General features: G+C 37.6%; 1 protein-coding gene across 1 annotated transcript; it reads right to left on the bottom strand.

The window, feature by feature from the left end:
- Positions 1-4,141: 4,141 nt before the first annotated feature.
- Positions 4,142-5,727, bottom strand: LOC149811278 (uncharacterized). The gene has a single exon (XM_089993462.1). It carries the CDS (start codon positions 5,700-5,702, stop codon positions 4,341-4,343), a length of 1,362 nt encoding a protein of 453 aa, XP_089849588.1. The 5' UTR covers positions 5,703-5,727; the 3' UTR covers positions 4,142-4,340.
- Positions 5,728-14,098: the final 8,371 nt, after the last annotated feature.

Below are 14,098 nucleotides of genomic sequence, written 5' to 3'. Positions count from 1 at the left end.
TGGTTGGAGTCCGTATCCAGGTGACTTCAGGTTTTGTCAGGAGACTCGGGACAAAGGATGCTCAGCGGGTGTCCTTATGGCCGCTAAAAAAAAGGGTTTTACATGTGTTTACAATGTTTTAGACTGTTTGATGAACAATCCATTAGAATAGTTTGATTTTCATAATGAACAAGTAATATGGTATAACCAAGTTAAAAGAAACTAGTAACAGATCTTATCCAAAACCCTTATAATAAAAGTTTTTCAATATTTAAACGCACTTCTATAATTGTTTGTATGTGTAAATTGCGGCAATTTCTGTTTTTTTTTAACAAATCTAACCCCATCGGCGTGATCTACATGCTCCCTTTATTGGGGATTAGTGTTTGTATCGTTGGAGAGAGAGAGAGAGACATCCACGAAGGAAGCTTCAAAGTCTACAACGGATACCAATTGTAGAAATTCTGTATATTTAAAAGGACATTTTAGATGTATTTATTTGTTTCAACACAAAAACATTTTTTTTATGTGAAATGCTGGTGCATAGTAGGCTGTTGATTTTTAATGTTATTAGAAAATGTCTAAATATTAAACATCATAATTTAAGACGTGTTTTTACTTGAATTTTTAGATACCGCCTATATAATGTTTGATCTCCAAGTAGATAGGATGTTACCAACGGGTGCTCAGCTTGTCTGGTATGAGCAACTAGTGCACGTCACCTTTTGTTGGGACGTTGCAGGTTCAAAACCCAATTGTATAGTTGTATAACTGGTGGGGGTCTGCCTAACCCCAGCTTATGTCGCAAGTTCAAAATCTACTAAGGGTGTCCTTTCCTAGAAGGTCAAAGCTGGGTGTATTCTCCAGTGATCTGGTGGGACCTAAGGGGTTTTACCATTTAGAGACCTGCCAACGTGTGGTCAGTGACGGGGGTGTTTTACCTTGGCATTTGCGAAAAAAAGGGCGGCATGCTGGCTAGTGTCAACATGCTAGTTTTGGCGAATTGAACCATGGAATGGTGAGAGCCAAAAAGATGCTTCAATTCTTGTCAAATTGGGTATGTAATCAACCCAAGGGCATTCATGTTATAAACATCCTATCCCAGTGTATACAATCGACTTCCTACACGCATGCGCACAGATTTTCTAATGAAACTAAGGATGATGACCTCAGAATAGAAGGTATTAATTCTTCCGTAGTTGTGTTCCTAGAGTCCATAACAAAATGAGACTAGAATGCCAGGAAGAAAGACATACTCCATAACACTCTCTCGTTTTTTCATCTAAAGCCTTAACTTCTCTCTTGTTTGACCAAACCACTCTCTGGTCAATTAATCTCATGATGGTTCTACTCAAGATTATCAGAATGATCAACGAGATCCAGCATTTGAGGCCGAGGGAGGAAACCTTAGAAACGGCTTAGGCATATAGAGTGGCCGAATGAGGTTGTAACTGCAAAAAATAAAGTTCTTGTGTGTAATGAAATTTGGACTTGCTTTTTGATTAAGAACTTGTCTCTTTTCGAAAGATGTATTACGCCTTCAATTCGGAGTTTTTCTTCCTCCTGAGTAGGAATCTGCCTCAATAGAAACTTCAGCATCTTGATTTGGTTTTTAGCACGCAGAGGATCGTACCTCAAATCTCAAATATAAAAAAAGGTTTACTTGATAATGTAAACACCATTGGTGGCTCGAAAACAAAGGCAAGATATTGGGAAAATCCAAACGTTTTCAATGAACTAACAATTATAACAATAAACCATAATAAAAACCAAATTTCACCTCAAGCTTAGGTAGTCCTTACTGGGTTGATGGTAAGTACTGTAGAATTTTGGCAGAGCTCTAAATACAATCAAAATTCTGAAAGGTTATGTCTAAGAATTCAGACCTAGCTGGTGCATGGGCTAAACAATCTCGTGGTAGAAACACTACGCTCAAAACTCACAATGAGAGCACCGTTACACACATATATAGATGGCTGAACTAGGTTGTGGACGCCAAATAATAAGCTTTCATGGTGGATACCTGGGTCCAAAACCCACACTGAGCCACTACACAAAAGGTTTCTACTAATTGGCAGCTCTCACATTGGCTGATTGGATAGCTTCAGGGAAGAAATTAAGCTCTGAAAGGTTTAGGAATAACTTAGAGATGAAAAAGTTTGAGTTTTTGAGTACTTTCAAGGTTTTAGAAGGTGATTAACTGCAAAATGCATAGTTTTGGAAAGTTCGTTTGGGTAAAACCTCCTTTATTGGATGAAACAGAGTAAAAATGGCAAGAAAATAGGGGCAACAACCTAGGTTGGCACCACCACACAGATAATGGCCTAAAAATATGTTGGCAACAACCTAAATTGTTTATGGCAGGCATGGTGACAACTAGGGGGTCGGATCTAGGATGGAGATTTTGCAACTGTTTTAGATCCAACCTGGATCCAAATCTTCATATATTTAGCTGTTCCGGATCCCACCTGTTTGCATCCCTAGTAACAACTTGGACCATCAGCCAAAGAACATTTGATTGGAACCTGTAATTCATCATTTACCTTGTTTCTGTATTTTCATAATTTTCATGTTTTTTCTTAATTTGTTTTTTATGTCTTTGTAGTTGCAAAATTATGAGAATTTTGAAAAGGTCGATTCAAAACAGTTCACTCGATTCAGTTCAAGCCGATTTCTCTGAATCGTTTTGAAAAAATTCGATTCAGATCCTGACAAACATTGCACGGGGGTACGTTTAGGTATCACTGTGGCAGACTAAAATTGTGACCGCAAATGTGAGTTCGAAACTCACAACATGATTTTCTCACGATTTGCTTACATCCCAGAAATGGGGCAAATGAGAATGGCTCTCATTTGGGGCCAAACAAACGTGTCCAAAGTTAGCATTGCGTCTTAGTTTTCAAGTAACATCCTTTATAGGCTTGATCTGGTTTTAGGAGCTATCTGCAAACGCATCTAATAATCAGGCATAAAGTGACAAAATTCGACAAAGGATTTGGCACAGGGTACAGTGTGGCACACCTTAGCCATGGTTTTAACTGTGTTCTAATAAACCTCGATAGATCAAATCGAACATGGTCAAAACCACGTCCAAGCACTAAATTCATCATTAACTTAGAGTTCTTGGGCATCCAAGAAACCTTGGAGGACTGTTTTCCGTCCAAGGTTCCTTGGCCCTAATTCACACTCATCGTCCAAACACACATTACGGTTTGCTGTTAGCACATTCAGCGCTCAGGCTAAAACCGAAGATAATGAGGTTTGCGAGAACAAATGCTATATTAAGGGAGGGAGGTTGGCTAATGGTTTGCCACAAATGCTATATTAAAGTGGGATAGGATGGGATGGAGCGGAGGGCCATCCACTAGGTTGGTTGGCACTTGGCACCTCGCACCACCAGCTTGTCAACACGGTTGTGGAGGAAGAGATGCATGCTAGATGGATGGACTGGTCTTCGGGTGGATTGGCTTCAAAGAGCAGCCAGGCTGTAGCAGGGAGTCCCTCGCTCCTACCCAACAGAGCACGTGCTTTGGTGACGACTCTAATCAATTGCCTTGATAGATTGTTGAGAGTGCATTGGATGGGTCGGGTCGTTGACAACCAGGACAAGAACAAAATAAATCAGCAAGCACAGGGCCACCGTCGCACTACATGTTACAGAATACAGTATACAGAGAGAGAGAGAGAGAGAGAGAGAGAGAGAGAGAGAGAGAGAGAGAGAGAGAGAGAGAGAGACGACACCCATGGCTCTCAAATCAATTATTACGGATTTAGGAGCGACGTATTGCTTTAGACTTTGCTAAAGCGACCCTATCAGCAAAAAGGAAGCAATAGATAAAGACACGGTCATAAGTCTTGCAGACTTTCCCAAAATGTAATCCATCTCTTATGACAATCTCTCTCTCTCTCTCATGAACAAAGAACAAATAGGCCTTTCAAACTAGCAGCCAACTCAGGTTTTGAAGGAAACCCCAAGTCTGTGAATCAATCGTCTTCGGACGATATCACAAAATAAAGAATGGGAACAAGCAGCCATAATTAAAACGAGAGAAAAGGTTGATCGGCCCGGAAAGTAGATAGCAGTCAAACGAGCACTCCATGGTGACCCGTGGGGAGTAAAGAATCGGAAGAGGTGATGGCATTGACAGCACAAAGCCCCCTCTGATGAATCAATCATGTATTGCTCATGGTAGATAGTAGATACAGTAGAATACAGTCTAATTCAAGGAAAGCAAAAGTCACGAAAAAAGATAAAAAAACCCCAAGGATGAAAAAAATAAACACCAATCCAACACATCACCTCCAACCACCATTAAAAGAAATCAGCAAAAAAATCTGCTCACCATGAAGAAGAAGAGGGACTAGCCTCCGACAGGCACCATCGAAGGAGGAACAGCATCGTTGACGATGGACACAGGAGCCTTGTTGTTGCTGCTGCTGCGGTTGTGATTGTTGGGATGGCCATCTTCACCTTCCTTGTCGGTGATGGGGGCCCTCGATGGTCTGAATGCTCTCATGGGACTGGCGAACGCCCAACTCCAACTCTTGTTCTTACCATGAGGAGCGGGCGGAGGAGCACCTGAACAAGAAGAAAGCCGACCGCCATTCGCATCTTTGAGATCTTCGGAGAGCCAATAGGAGGAGGAAGAAAAAGAAGAAGAAGAATAGATGCCAAAGCCACCAAAAAGGCCGCCGCACTTGACGCTCTCCTTGATCCTACCCGCCGCTGCTGCCGCTGCCGTCGAGGTCCCGTGCAAAACGATCCTATTATTAGAAGCTTTGGCTTCTCTGTGTGATTCCACCCTTCTCAGTGTGCAATCCACGAACCCGTTGGAGATTCTCTCCAAGAAATCCCCCGAGAAGCTCCTGCTACCGCAACCGACCGATCTGGATCTCGCCACTTTCCGTCCGAAAGACGACGAGGAGCCGTTGCTGTTGGGGCTCTCATTCTCTTTCCCGGGGGCACCACCTAAACCCCATGCCTTCTCGTTTTGTTGATGAAACAGCGCATCGCCAACACCCTTTCTCCTGGTGGTTACTCCTTCCACTTCTTCGTCTTGGGCGCCCACCACACCGTCGTCCCACCGCCTCCTGCATCCGCGATCCCTCCCTCTCTTCCTGGCGAAATAGAGGAAGGACCAGAAGCTCTTGCTCCTTCTGGGGCTATTCTCTACCGCGCAGGACGAGCCATCAAGGACTCGCCTGGCAGCCACCGATTTGCTTCGTTTCAAGGCCAGGACGGCGTTGCCATGTGAGGCGGAGGATGCGGCGTCGCTGGTGGAGGAAGCGGCTCCCACCTTCTTCTCGGACGAAGACGGGCAGGTGGTCCTCTCGAGATGATGATGATGGCCCGGATGAGAAGGGATAGCCATGGAAAGCTTCTTGTTGTAAGCAGCAGCAGAGGAGGACGAGGAGGCGAGGTGCTTGAGGCGAGGGAGATGTGGTATCGGCGCTACCGCTGCCATCCCGGTTTCGATGGGGAAGGAAGGGGAGGACGAAGATGAGTGATGCAGGTGGGAGGGAGACGGATCCGAGGAGAGACGGTGGTTGTTGTTGCTGAAATCGAAGCTGAGGGTTGAGGAGGAAACGAGCTTGCCCAGTTTCTCTTGAAGGCAAAAACCGCAGATCCCTCCGCTGTTGGTGAAAGGGTGGTTGTTGCACTGCATCCCATCTTGCACATCGTCAATCACTTTGTCCCCCATCTCTGTGTTTTCTACTGTCATACATACACTGCGAGTCAAGAGCGAGCGAGCGCGAGCGAGCGAGAGAGAGCAATCACTCTTTTTAACTCACAGGCGCATCTGGTGGTTGATTGGAGTGAAAGAGTACCTCCAGGGAGAACCGTAAAACCCATCCATCATAATTCCTCCCACAGTTTTTTTTTTTTAATGTTGCCTTTACTATTATCTTATCACAATTATTTTGATGATTGTTATGGACGGACTGATGCGACTGTTATTTAGGTTATTATATATTTTATTTTTGTTGTTGTCTATGGGTGTGTGAACGTGATCGATCTGGCCTCACATATACGCTCGTTGGATCTACCGGTTTCGACGTTAAAGCTTAAAATTTTTCCATCGCAAAATTTTAGTGCATTATACACCGTTGATTTTTGAAGCTTTTAAATAATCGACTTATACATCACAATCGAGCGGTGCCAAACGTGTCTTTGACTAAACCAAACATGTAATTTATATCATAGGACTCAAATTTGTATGTCAAGAATATATTAAAAAAGGATGGTTTAGTGTAGCTAATTTTTTCTTTCTTTCTCAGAGATTAAACCCTACTGGTATGATCTATAAAGTTTTTAGTTCAAATACGCTTTATTGTGCAATTAATGCTTTTAAGAGTTAAAAAATATCAATGGTTTACATTGCAAAAAAATTATGTCTTTTATGCCAAAATTCAAAACTACTGAATCCGAAAAAAAAACTTAGTGGTTCCGAATGAACCAACTATACTGGATGCATCTGCGAGGTCAAATCAAATTGATCCGATAAAGTTTGCATCATGTGTTTTCATAAAGGATGCGGTACAATCGGGTTAGAGAAAATTGGGAGAAAAAATAGAAACTATGGTAAATGATTTCAACGACATGAGAAGGAAGAGAGGGGAACGGTAGAAAGAAAGGGAAACAGGCCAAGGTGGAGAAATGAGAGTGTGGTAAGAGAGAGAGAGAGAGGGGCTTTGCACACCTCGATGTCAGGTCAGTGAGACGTGTGCTCGACCACGTGGGTGGACGGGTTGCCTGCTTTCACTCCCATTCAACTTTAAACTTCGAGGCAGACAGCCAGGGATTCCAAGTGGAACTGCTGCAGGGGGGAAGTGGGATACCGACAAAAGCTACGGATGTAATTTTTTAAAAGTTGAGAAATTAAAATTGCCCACCCCTCAAGGGAAGAAAATTAAATAATCTCCCGGTAAGTAAATTATTTTCATTATTAACGTTTTCAATAAATCCCATCTCTCCCGTCGCTGTAGGTAGGGTATTCTTCCAAGCAGGTTACATGTTCCAAAAAACAAGTAGGTGCGTGTTTGGGGGGTTCTGAATGAGCACAGTGTATATAAGCACTTGGGGTTCATATCTTCGTGTATGTCGGCATCACTTAGCATCGGAGTTCAGTGCAGTTGCAAAGACTTAAGTACTCTTTCCTATCATTTTTGTCATGAAATGATGATTCAAGAAAATGACAAAAATGTTCTTCATCTAGAAAAAAGAGGATGATCTTAACTCTTCAAAGTTCAAACATTCTATTTTGGCCCTAAACAGTAAACTCCTATGATGTCGCTGAATTACTTTTTGATGATACACCATCTGTTGTAACAAGAGCTCCATTTGACGATACACCCTTTGCCATCGTCTATTGTTGTCGGAGCACTCTTTGCCATCATCTATTGCCACCGGATCACCGTTTATCATCGTCTGCTGGCGTCAGAGTAACCTTTGCCATCGTCTGCTATCGCCAGAGTACCCTTTATCGTCGTCTGCACAGTGAAAGCATCATTGCCACCATCGATTGCATCTACCTTCTGAGACTTTCTCCTCCACTGTTGGATTACCAAAACTCCTGTCATTTCGGTAAGTTTTGTTGAAGGTTTTGTTATATAAACAAATTGATTTGTAAATCTAAATGCTAAATCTTACAACTGGTTGTACTATTCATGCTAAATAACACCTATTTTCATACTGAAATAAATCGATTTATACCTATCTACCTTCTAGGCATCAAAAAATAGTTAGCACGATTTGTTCTTATGAAGGCCAAAATTACAACAATATGTACTTATGAAGGCTAAATTTTTACAACGATTTGTACTTTTGAATGCAATAATGATTTATACATTTAATATAGTAGCGATTTGTACGTTCGATGCAAGAACGATTTATACGTTTGAAGCAGTAGCAATGTGTATTTATGATTTATGAAGTTACTACAATTTGTACTTAAGTTTGCTAAATCGTACAACGATGTTTACTTATGAAGCCCAAACGTTATAATGATATGTACTTATGAAGGGTGCAATTTCTATAATGATTTTTATGTTTGAAGCATGAACGATTTATACATTTAAATCAGTAGCGATTTATATGTTTGAAGCAACAACGATTTATACGTTTGATGCAGTAACGATGTGTATTTATGAAGTTACCTCGATTTATACTTAAGTTTACTAAATCTTACAATGATGTTTACTTATGAAGCCAAATATTGTGATGATTTGTAATGTTGATGAGTGTTTAACGAATGTGATAATTTGTAATAATATATACTTGAAAAGGCGATTGTAACATATAAATTTATATGTTGTGCAGGTTAGCAATGGCTAAACTTCGTAAGACAAAAAAGCCCCCGTCGTTCGAGGAGATGACTACTGGAGAAGTGATCTGTCAGTCCGATATATATGAGCGTTATGAAACATACCAAAATATAATGAAGATTGAGAATGATAAAGACAAGGACAAAGTGTTGAAATTTTATAGAGTGGAGCCTAATCCACCAGATATTGAGGATGAAAAGCAAATGAAGAAGGATGAGGAAAAACTAAAGATGAAGAAAAAGAAGGATGACAAAGAGAAGGAAAAGGCAAATGATGAAGAAGGAAGAGGAAAGGCAAATGAAGAAGAATCAGGACAAGTGAGAGAAAGAAAGGTAAAGAAAGGAGAAGGAGGACAAGGAAGAGAAGGAAAGACAAATGAAGGAGAAGGAGGACGAGGAAGAGAAGGAAAAAGCAAAGGAAGAAAAGGCAAAGGAAGAAGGAGGATGAGGAAAAGAAGAAGGAAAGGCAAAGGAAGAATAAAAAGGAGGAAAAGAAGGAAAAACAATTAAAGAAGAAGGACAAGGAGAAAGAGAAGGAAAGGCAAATGAAGGAGAATGAGGATGAAGAAGAGAAAGAAAGGCAAAGGAAGGATGTTATCATCACAAAATTTTACTTTTGCAAGTCAAACCGACATTTGAAAAAGATTTTGAAAACAACTCACATTCGTTTTAAAAATGCGAGAAAATTCCGTAGAATGGGACTCGCCTGTCGATACGAGGTTCAACCGTTCTTGACGCCTTTACCAGGGGTAATTGAACCAAGGATCAATTGTGTGCTAAGCTTTGCTCAACTTGTCTAAATCGTGTTCTATTTCCTAAATGCACAAAGAATTAGGCATGTGCTATGAATTTTCTGAAAATGCAGATTTAAAAACATGATGTTTGCTTCTGAGATTTGAAATACTTGGAAAATTCTTGAAAAAGATGTCGCTTGGAAAATCGTGAATCACGGTGAAAGAATATTTCTGGAGAAAATGAAAATCGATTTCTGAGGAATTTCAAGTAACTTTGGAAAAACTTGATTTTTTCTGAATTCAAACTTTGAAATCGAATATATAACTTAGAAAATTATGATTTGAACTTGATAAATACTTAAAATACCATTTGGAAGCTCAGAGTTTTAAGAAAATCAATTTCTAAGAAAGACTTGAGAAATTTTAAGAAAATTGATTTCTCTGAATTGGAATTGGGATTTGTAAATGAATGAAATGAATGAATATGGATTTGAAAGACTTGATTTTGAGGAATTGAGAAAATCCTTTTGTATTTTTGAGAAATACAGTGCATTTTGAAGTTAGCTTAAGAGTGTAGGCTGAATGTGGCTAATACGAAGATCACAAATCTAGGTCTCATTCGTATTCTGACTATGACCATAAATACGAATTCCATCGAATTTGTTAACTCCCTAAAAGCTTGTGCATGTGCCATTCGTGTAGACCATGGTGGATTTGTAAAAAATATGCATAAATGATGCATTCATCAAATATTAAAATTTGCAGAATTAAACTATATGCAATGCAAATCCTAATCTAAGCAGAAATTGAAATTCTTATTCCAAAGTTTACATTTAATTTACATCACTAATTGAATTTAAATACAAGAAAATAAAGTCTTCAATATCTCTGCAAAACTAAAAACTTGTTAGTGAAGATATGTTGACTTTTCTAGATTTATCTAGTAATATCTGGAAATTACTGAATTTTGCTAGATATAAGCCTTTTTCCATGATTCACTAAGATAAACATAATGAAATATGAAATAAAATAGAAGAAATAATGGAAATGATATTTGAAAATTCGAAATTGGGGTGAAAATGACCAAAATATCCCTGATAGCAAGACTATGGCCTTGAAATCAGGGTTTTTAGAAAGATATTTTGTAAAATACAACTTTTGAAATTAAGATGAGGATAAATCAAACCAAATATGATGTTATATGATAGAAAATGATAAAATCTAAGTTAGGGATTTCAAAATTGAGGTCAAATGACGAAAATGCCCCTGATAGCAAGACTATGGCCATAAAATCAGTGTTTTTTGAAACAAATTTTGGTAAAAACTTTGGATTTATGATTGAAATAAACATAAAATCGACCATGAAGCATCCTAATATGATTCTAAACACAAACAAACCCTAAAACATGAACTTATACACGAAAATCAAGAAATATCATGAAAATCATGATTTTAGCAGTGTTTCGGGATCCTACGGGTACCCTTTTTCGCAATTTGATTGATTCAAGCACCAAACGATATCTAAAATTCATAAAAATCGACATGTGCAATCCTTGTAACCCTAGAATTGAATTGTAAATAGAAAGATTCAATTTTGACAAAAATTTTAATTCAAAATTTGCATAAAACCCTAAAATTTGCTATTTTTGCCAATGGATCTGTACCTGTCTCAGTGTTAGACCCGAATCAGGAATCAAAACACCATGAAAATTCATAAAATTTTACAGAGGTAAACTAGACAAAAAAAAAAGAATCTCCCTTTTACATATTGGAAAAATCATCTCCGATGAGGGAGATACCCTTCCGACAATCTGGACTTAAATATAACGAATATAAAATTGATTAAAACAGGTACTTCCAGTTACAAATACAGAAATGAATAGCAGATCTCATCAAAATTTTCTAAAACTTTAATAGTGAACAGTAGACAGATAAATAATGAACTTCTTTTTTTACAGATTACGAATTAAATCTGCGGTTAAAGATCTATGATCAGCACAAGTCGGATTAAGGTTTTAATAAATCATAACAAGTTTTAAAAGATGAATCCGACTTTCTGACAGAGAAAAAATACCAAACAGAGGCAAAAAATTATAAAACTTTTACAGTAAATATCCTACATCAACACAAAGCCACTGCATTTTACGGATCTTGAATCGAATATCGGATGAAAGAAATAACGCATCTGCAAGTTATGCTTGAAATTAAACAACGATTTTAATCAATAGAAATCCCGATTTGACTTTGTATTTTATTAACAAAGTTTTTGAATCCCAAAATGTCTGATTTTTTTACATAAACTTAATGACATATCCGTGTATCACATATTAAAAACTCAACAATTTCCAATAAAGATTTCAATATGAACTAACATGCTTTCTAATGATCTGAAATTAAAATATACATAAATCTAAGAAACACTTAAAAAATATGACTTGACCATGAAAAACCATAAAAATTATCTAAACAGCAAAACAAAATTAATTTTGATGATGAAACACATGTAATAAACATTAATATACTACAAAAATAATTAAAACACAAGGAATCCATGGTTGAAATTTATTTTCGCCTTTGAAATCATGGATTTAATCCATTTAACGGGTAAATTTCATGTTTTCTTGGTTAAGAACATGAAAAACAATGTAATAAACGATTCTAACGGATTAGAATCCCTGAAAAAATAGTAAAACAGGGTTAGATCATCTTTTTGGACCGATCTTGAGGTTCTTGATGGTGATTCCATAATTTATTCTATGAAAGGGAAGGCATTAATGGTGGAATTCATGTTAAAAATCAAATAAAGCATAAAAAATTATGAAAAACCATACCTAGAAGTTGCAACAACGGAGGAAGCAGCTGGGAGGAGAGAGAGAGTCCAAGGAAGAGGTGAGAGAGAGCCTTAGGGGTCGACCTCCCCATGAGCATCTATTTATATTTTTTTTTAGGTTTTTTTTAATTTAAGAGTTTTAAAAATTTTGGACTCTAAAGGGGGGGGGGGGGATTTTTCCTAATTGGGTATGGCTTGTTGACTTTCTTAATTAGGCCCTAACTAACCTAACACTCCTAACTAAACCCCAAAAGCTCCAAATGTGGCACCACCTAGTGTGGGCCCACATTGGTTTTTAAAGCTTTAATTAAAACCTTTAAAAACAATAGTTTAAAAACCAAAGTTAAAATGGATTTTCAAAATAGATTTTGACTCTTCTAAACTTCTAAACTAACTAGGGTACTGATTAACCTTAATCTAACCCTGACCTCCTCAAATGTGGCGCCACCCAGAGTGGGCCCCACTTGAATTTTCAAAAACAATTTTAAAACTTGAAATCGATAGGTTTTCCAAAAGGTATTAAAAAGCGAACTTAGAATTGAAGGTTTTGAAATGGTACAAAGTCCTGACTGGGTCAAAACTCCTCTAGATATGACGCCAACTGAGTGGGACCCACATTGAAGTTTTGAAAAACTTGAAACAAAGACTGAAAATAATTTTGAAAAGGGGTTAAAATCATAGTTGAAATTCAAAGTTATGAAAATAAAGTTCCAGGCGAATTGGGACTCTGTGCTAGAGTTTTGAAATTTTAGGTCTCTGAGATTTTAGATTTTAAAAGCCAAATGAAGGAGTTTTTGAAAGATTTTATCAAATAAGTCAGAAAATATAGTCAGGGTTAGAGTCCTGACTCAATCAGGACTCTGAAATAGAGTTTTGAATAAACTAGGCTCTGTAAAATGACCTAAATTTTGAAAAAACAAATGAAAATGAATGAAAATGAAAGTAAAAACAGACTTCAGAACAAACTCCTAACTGGATTAGTACGCTGGGACAGAGTCCTGATCGGACTAAAACTCTAAATTTTTTTGGTATTTTCTGAAAAATAGATAAAAGAACTTGTGAAAACAGTGAAAATAATAACAAATTTTGAAATAAAATAGAGTTCTGATTCAACTGAGACTCTGAGGACATAATCCTAATTAAACTAAGACTCTCAATTTTTTGGTTTTTCTCAGAAAACAAATGAGAGAATTTTGAAAAACAGTTAAAAACAGGATAAAATTGAAGTTTTGGTTCAGAGTCCTGATCTGATTAAAACTCTGAGAAAGGGTCCTGATTTGATCAGAACTCTAAGAATTTTTGGTTTTTTGATAAGAAAATGATGAAATTTAAACATAAATTTTGAAAATAAGTGAAAATGGAGTGAGAAAATAAACTTTGGATAGAGTCCTGATTCGATCAGGACTCCGGGGTAGAGTATGAGGACTCTGGGATAAAATCCCAGAATTTTGAAATTCTTTGATAAAAGTGTAACAGTTTTGATAGATGGAAAGATTTTTGAAAGATTCTCTCAAAATTGAAATTAGGATCAGAGTCCTGATCCAACTAGGAGTCTTTGAACAGAGTCCTGTTTTGACTGAAATTCTGTGTTTTTGACTCATTTTGAAAGATTTGGTTAAAAACAGGTAAAAATAGTGACAAAAGACAGAGTCCTAATCCGATTGAAACTCTGAAGAAGAGTCTTAATCCGACTGAGATTATTGAAGAAGAGTCCTAATCCAACTAGGACTCTGGGATTTTGGCCAGAACGGAAGATTTTGAAAGGTTTTCTCCAAAAACAGGTAGAAAAGATAGTAAAAAGTAGAGTTCTGATCTGACTGAGACTCTGGAAAAAGAGTCCTGATCCAACTAAGACTCTAAGATTTTGGCCAAAATGGAGAAAATGGACAAAGGATATGACCATAACTGGTTTAAAATCAAAATGGAGTTTTGAAAATGTTTTAAAAGGATAAAAAGATAGAGTCCTGATCCAACTAAGACTCTGAAAATTTTGAGAAATTTGATAAATGAAGGAATCCAGAAGCGACACCACCTAAATGGGTCTTATCTGAGAATTGAAATCCGTTGAAAATTGAGTTTAAAACGAATCCAGATTGTTTTATGAGAAAAACATTTCAAAATATAAGGTACTGGGGGTTGGCAAATGACAAAATGTTGATTAAAAACCCAGGTTTTAAAGTTGATTTTAAAAGAAAAGTTTTAAAACTCGAATCTGGATTAAATATTTTGAA

Source organism: Nuphar pumila, chromosome 17, assembly GCF_984573655.1.
Source record: "Nuphar pumila chromosome 17, dmNupPumi1.hap1.1, whole genome shotgun sequence".
In the NCBI taxonomy this organism is placed as follows: Eukaryota; Viridiplantae; Streptophyta; class Magnoliopsida; order Nymphaeales; family Nymphaeaceae; genus Nuphar; species Nuphar pumila.
The sequence above is the reverse complement of the archived record's forward strand: the minus strand, read 5'-3'. Positions and strand labels throughout refer to the sequence as shown.

What these genes read in the sequence shown, in the direction of transcription:
- LOC149811278 (XM_089993462.1), bottom strand. Translation starts at nt 5,702, where the DNA reads ATGACAGTAGAAAACACAGAGATGGGGGACAAAGTGATTGACGATGTG.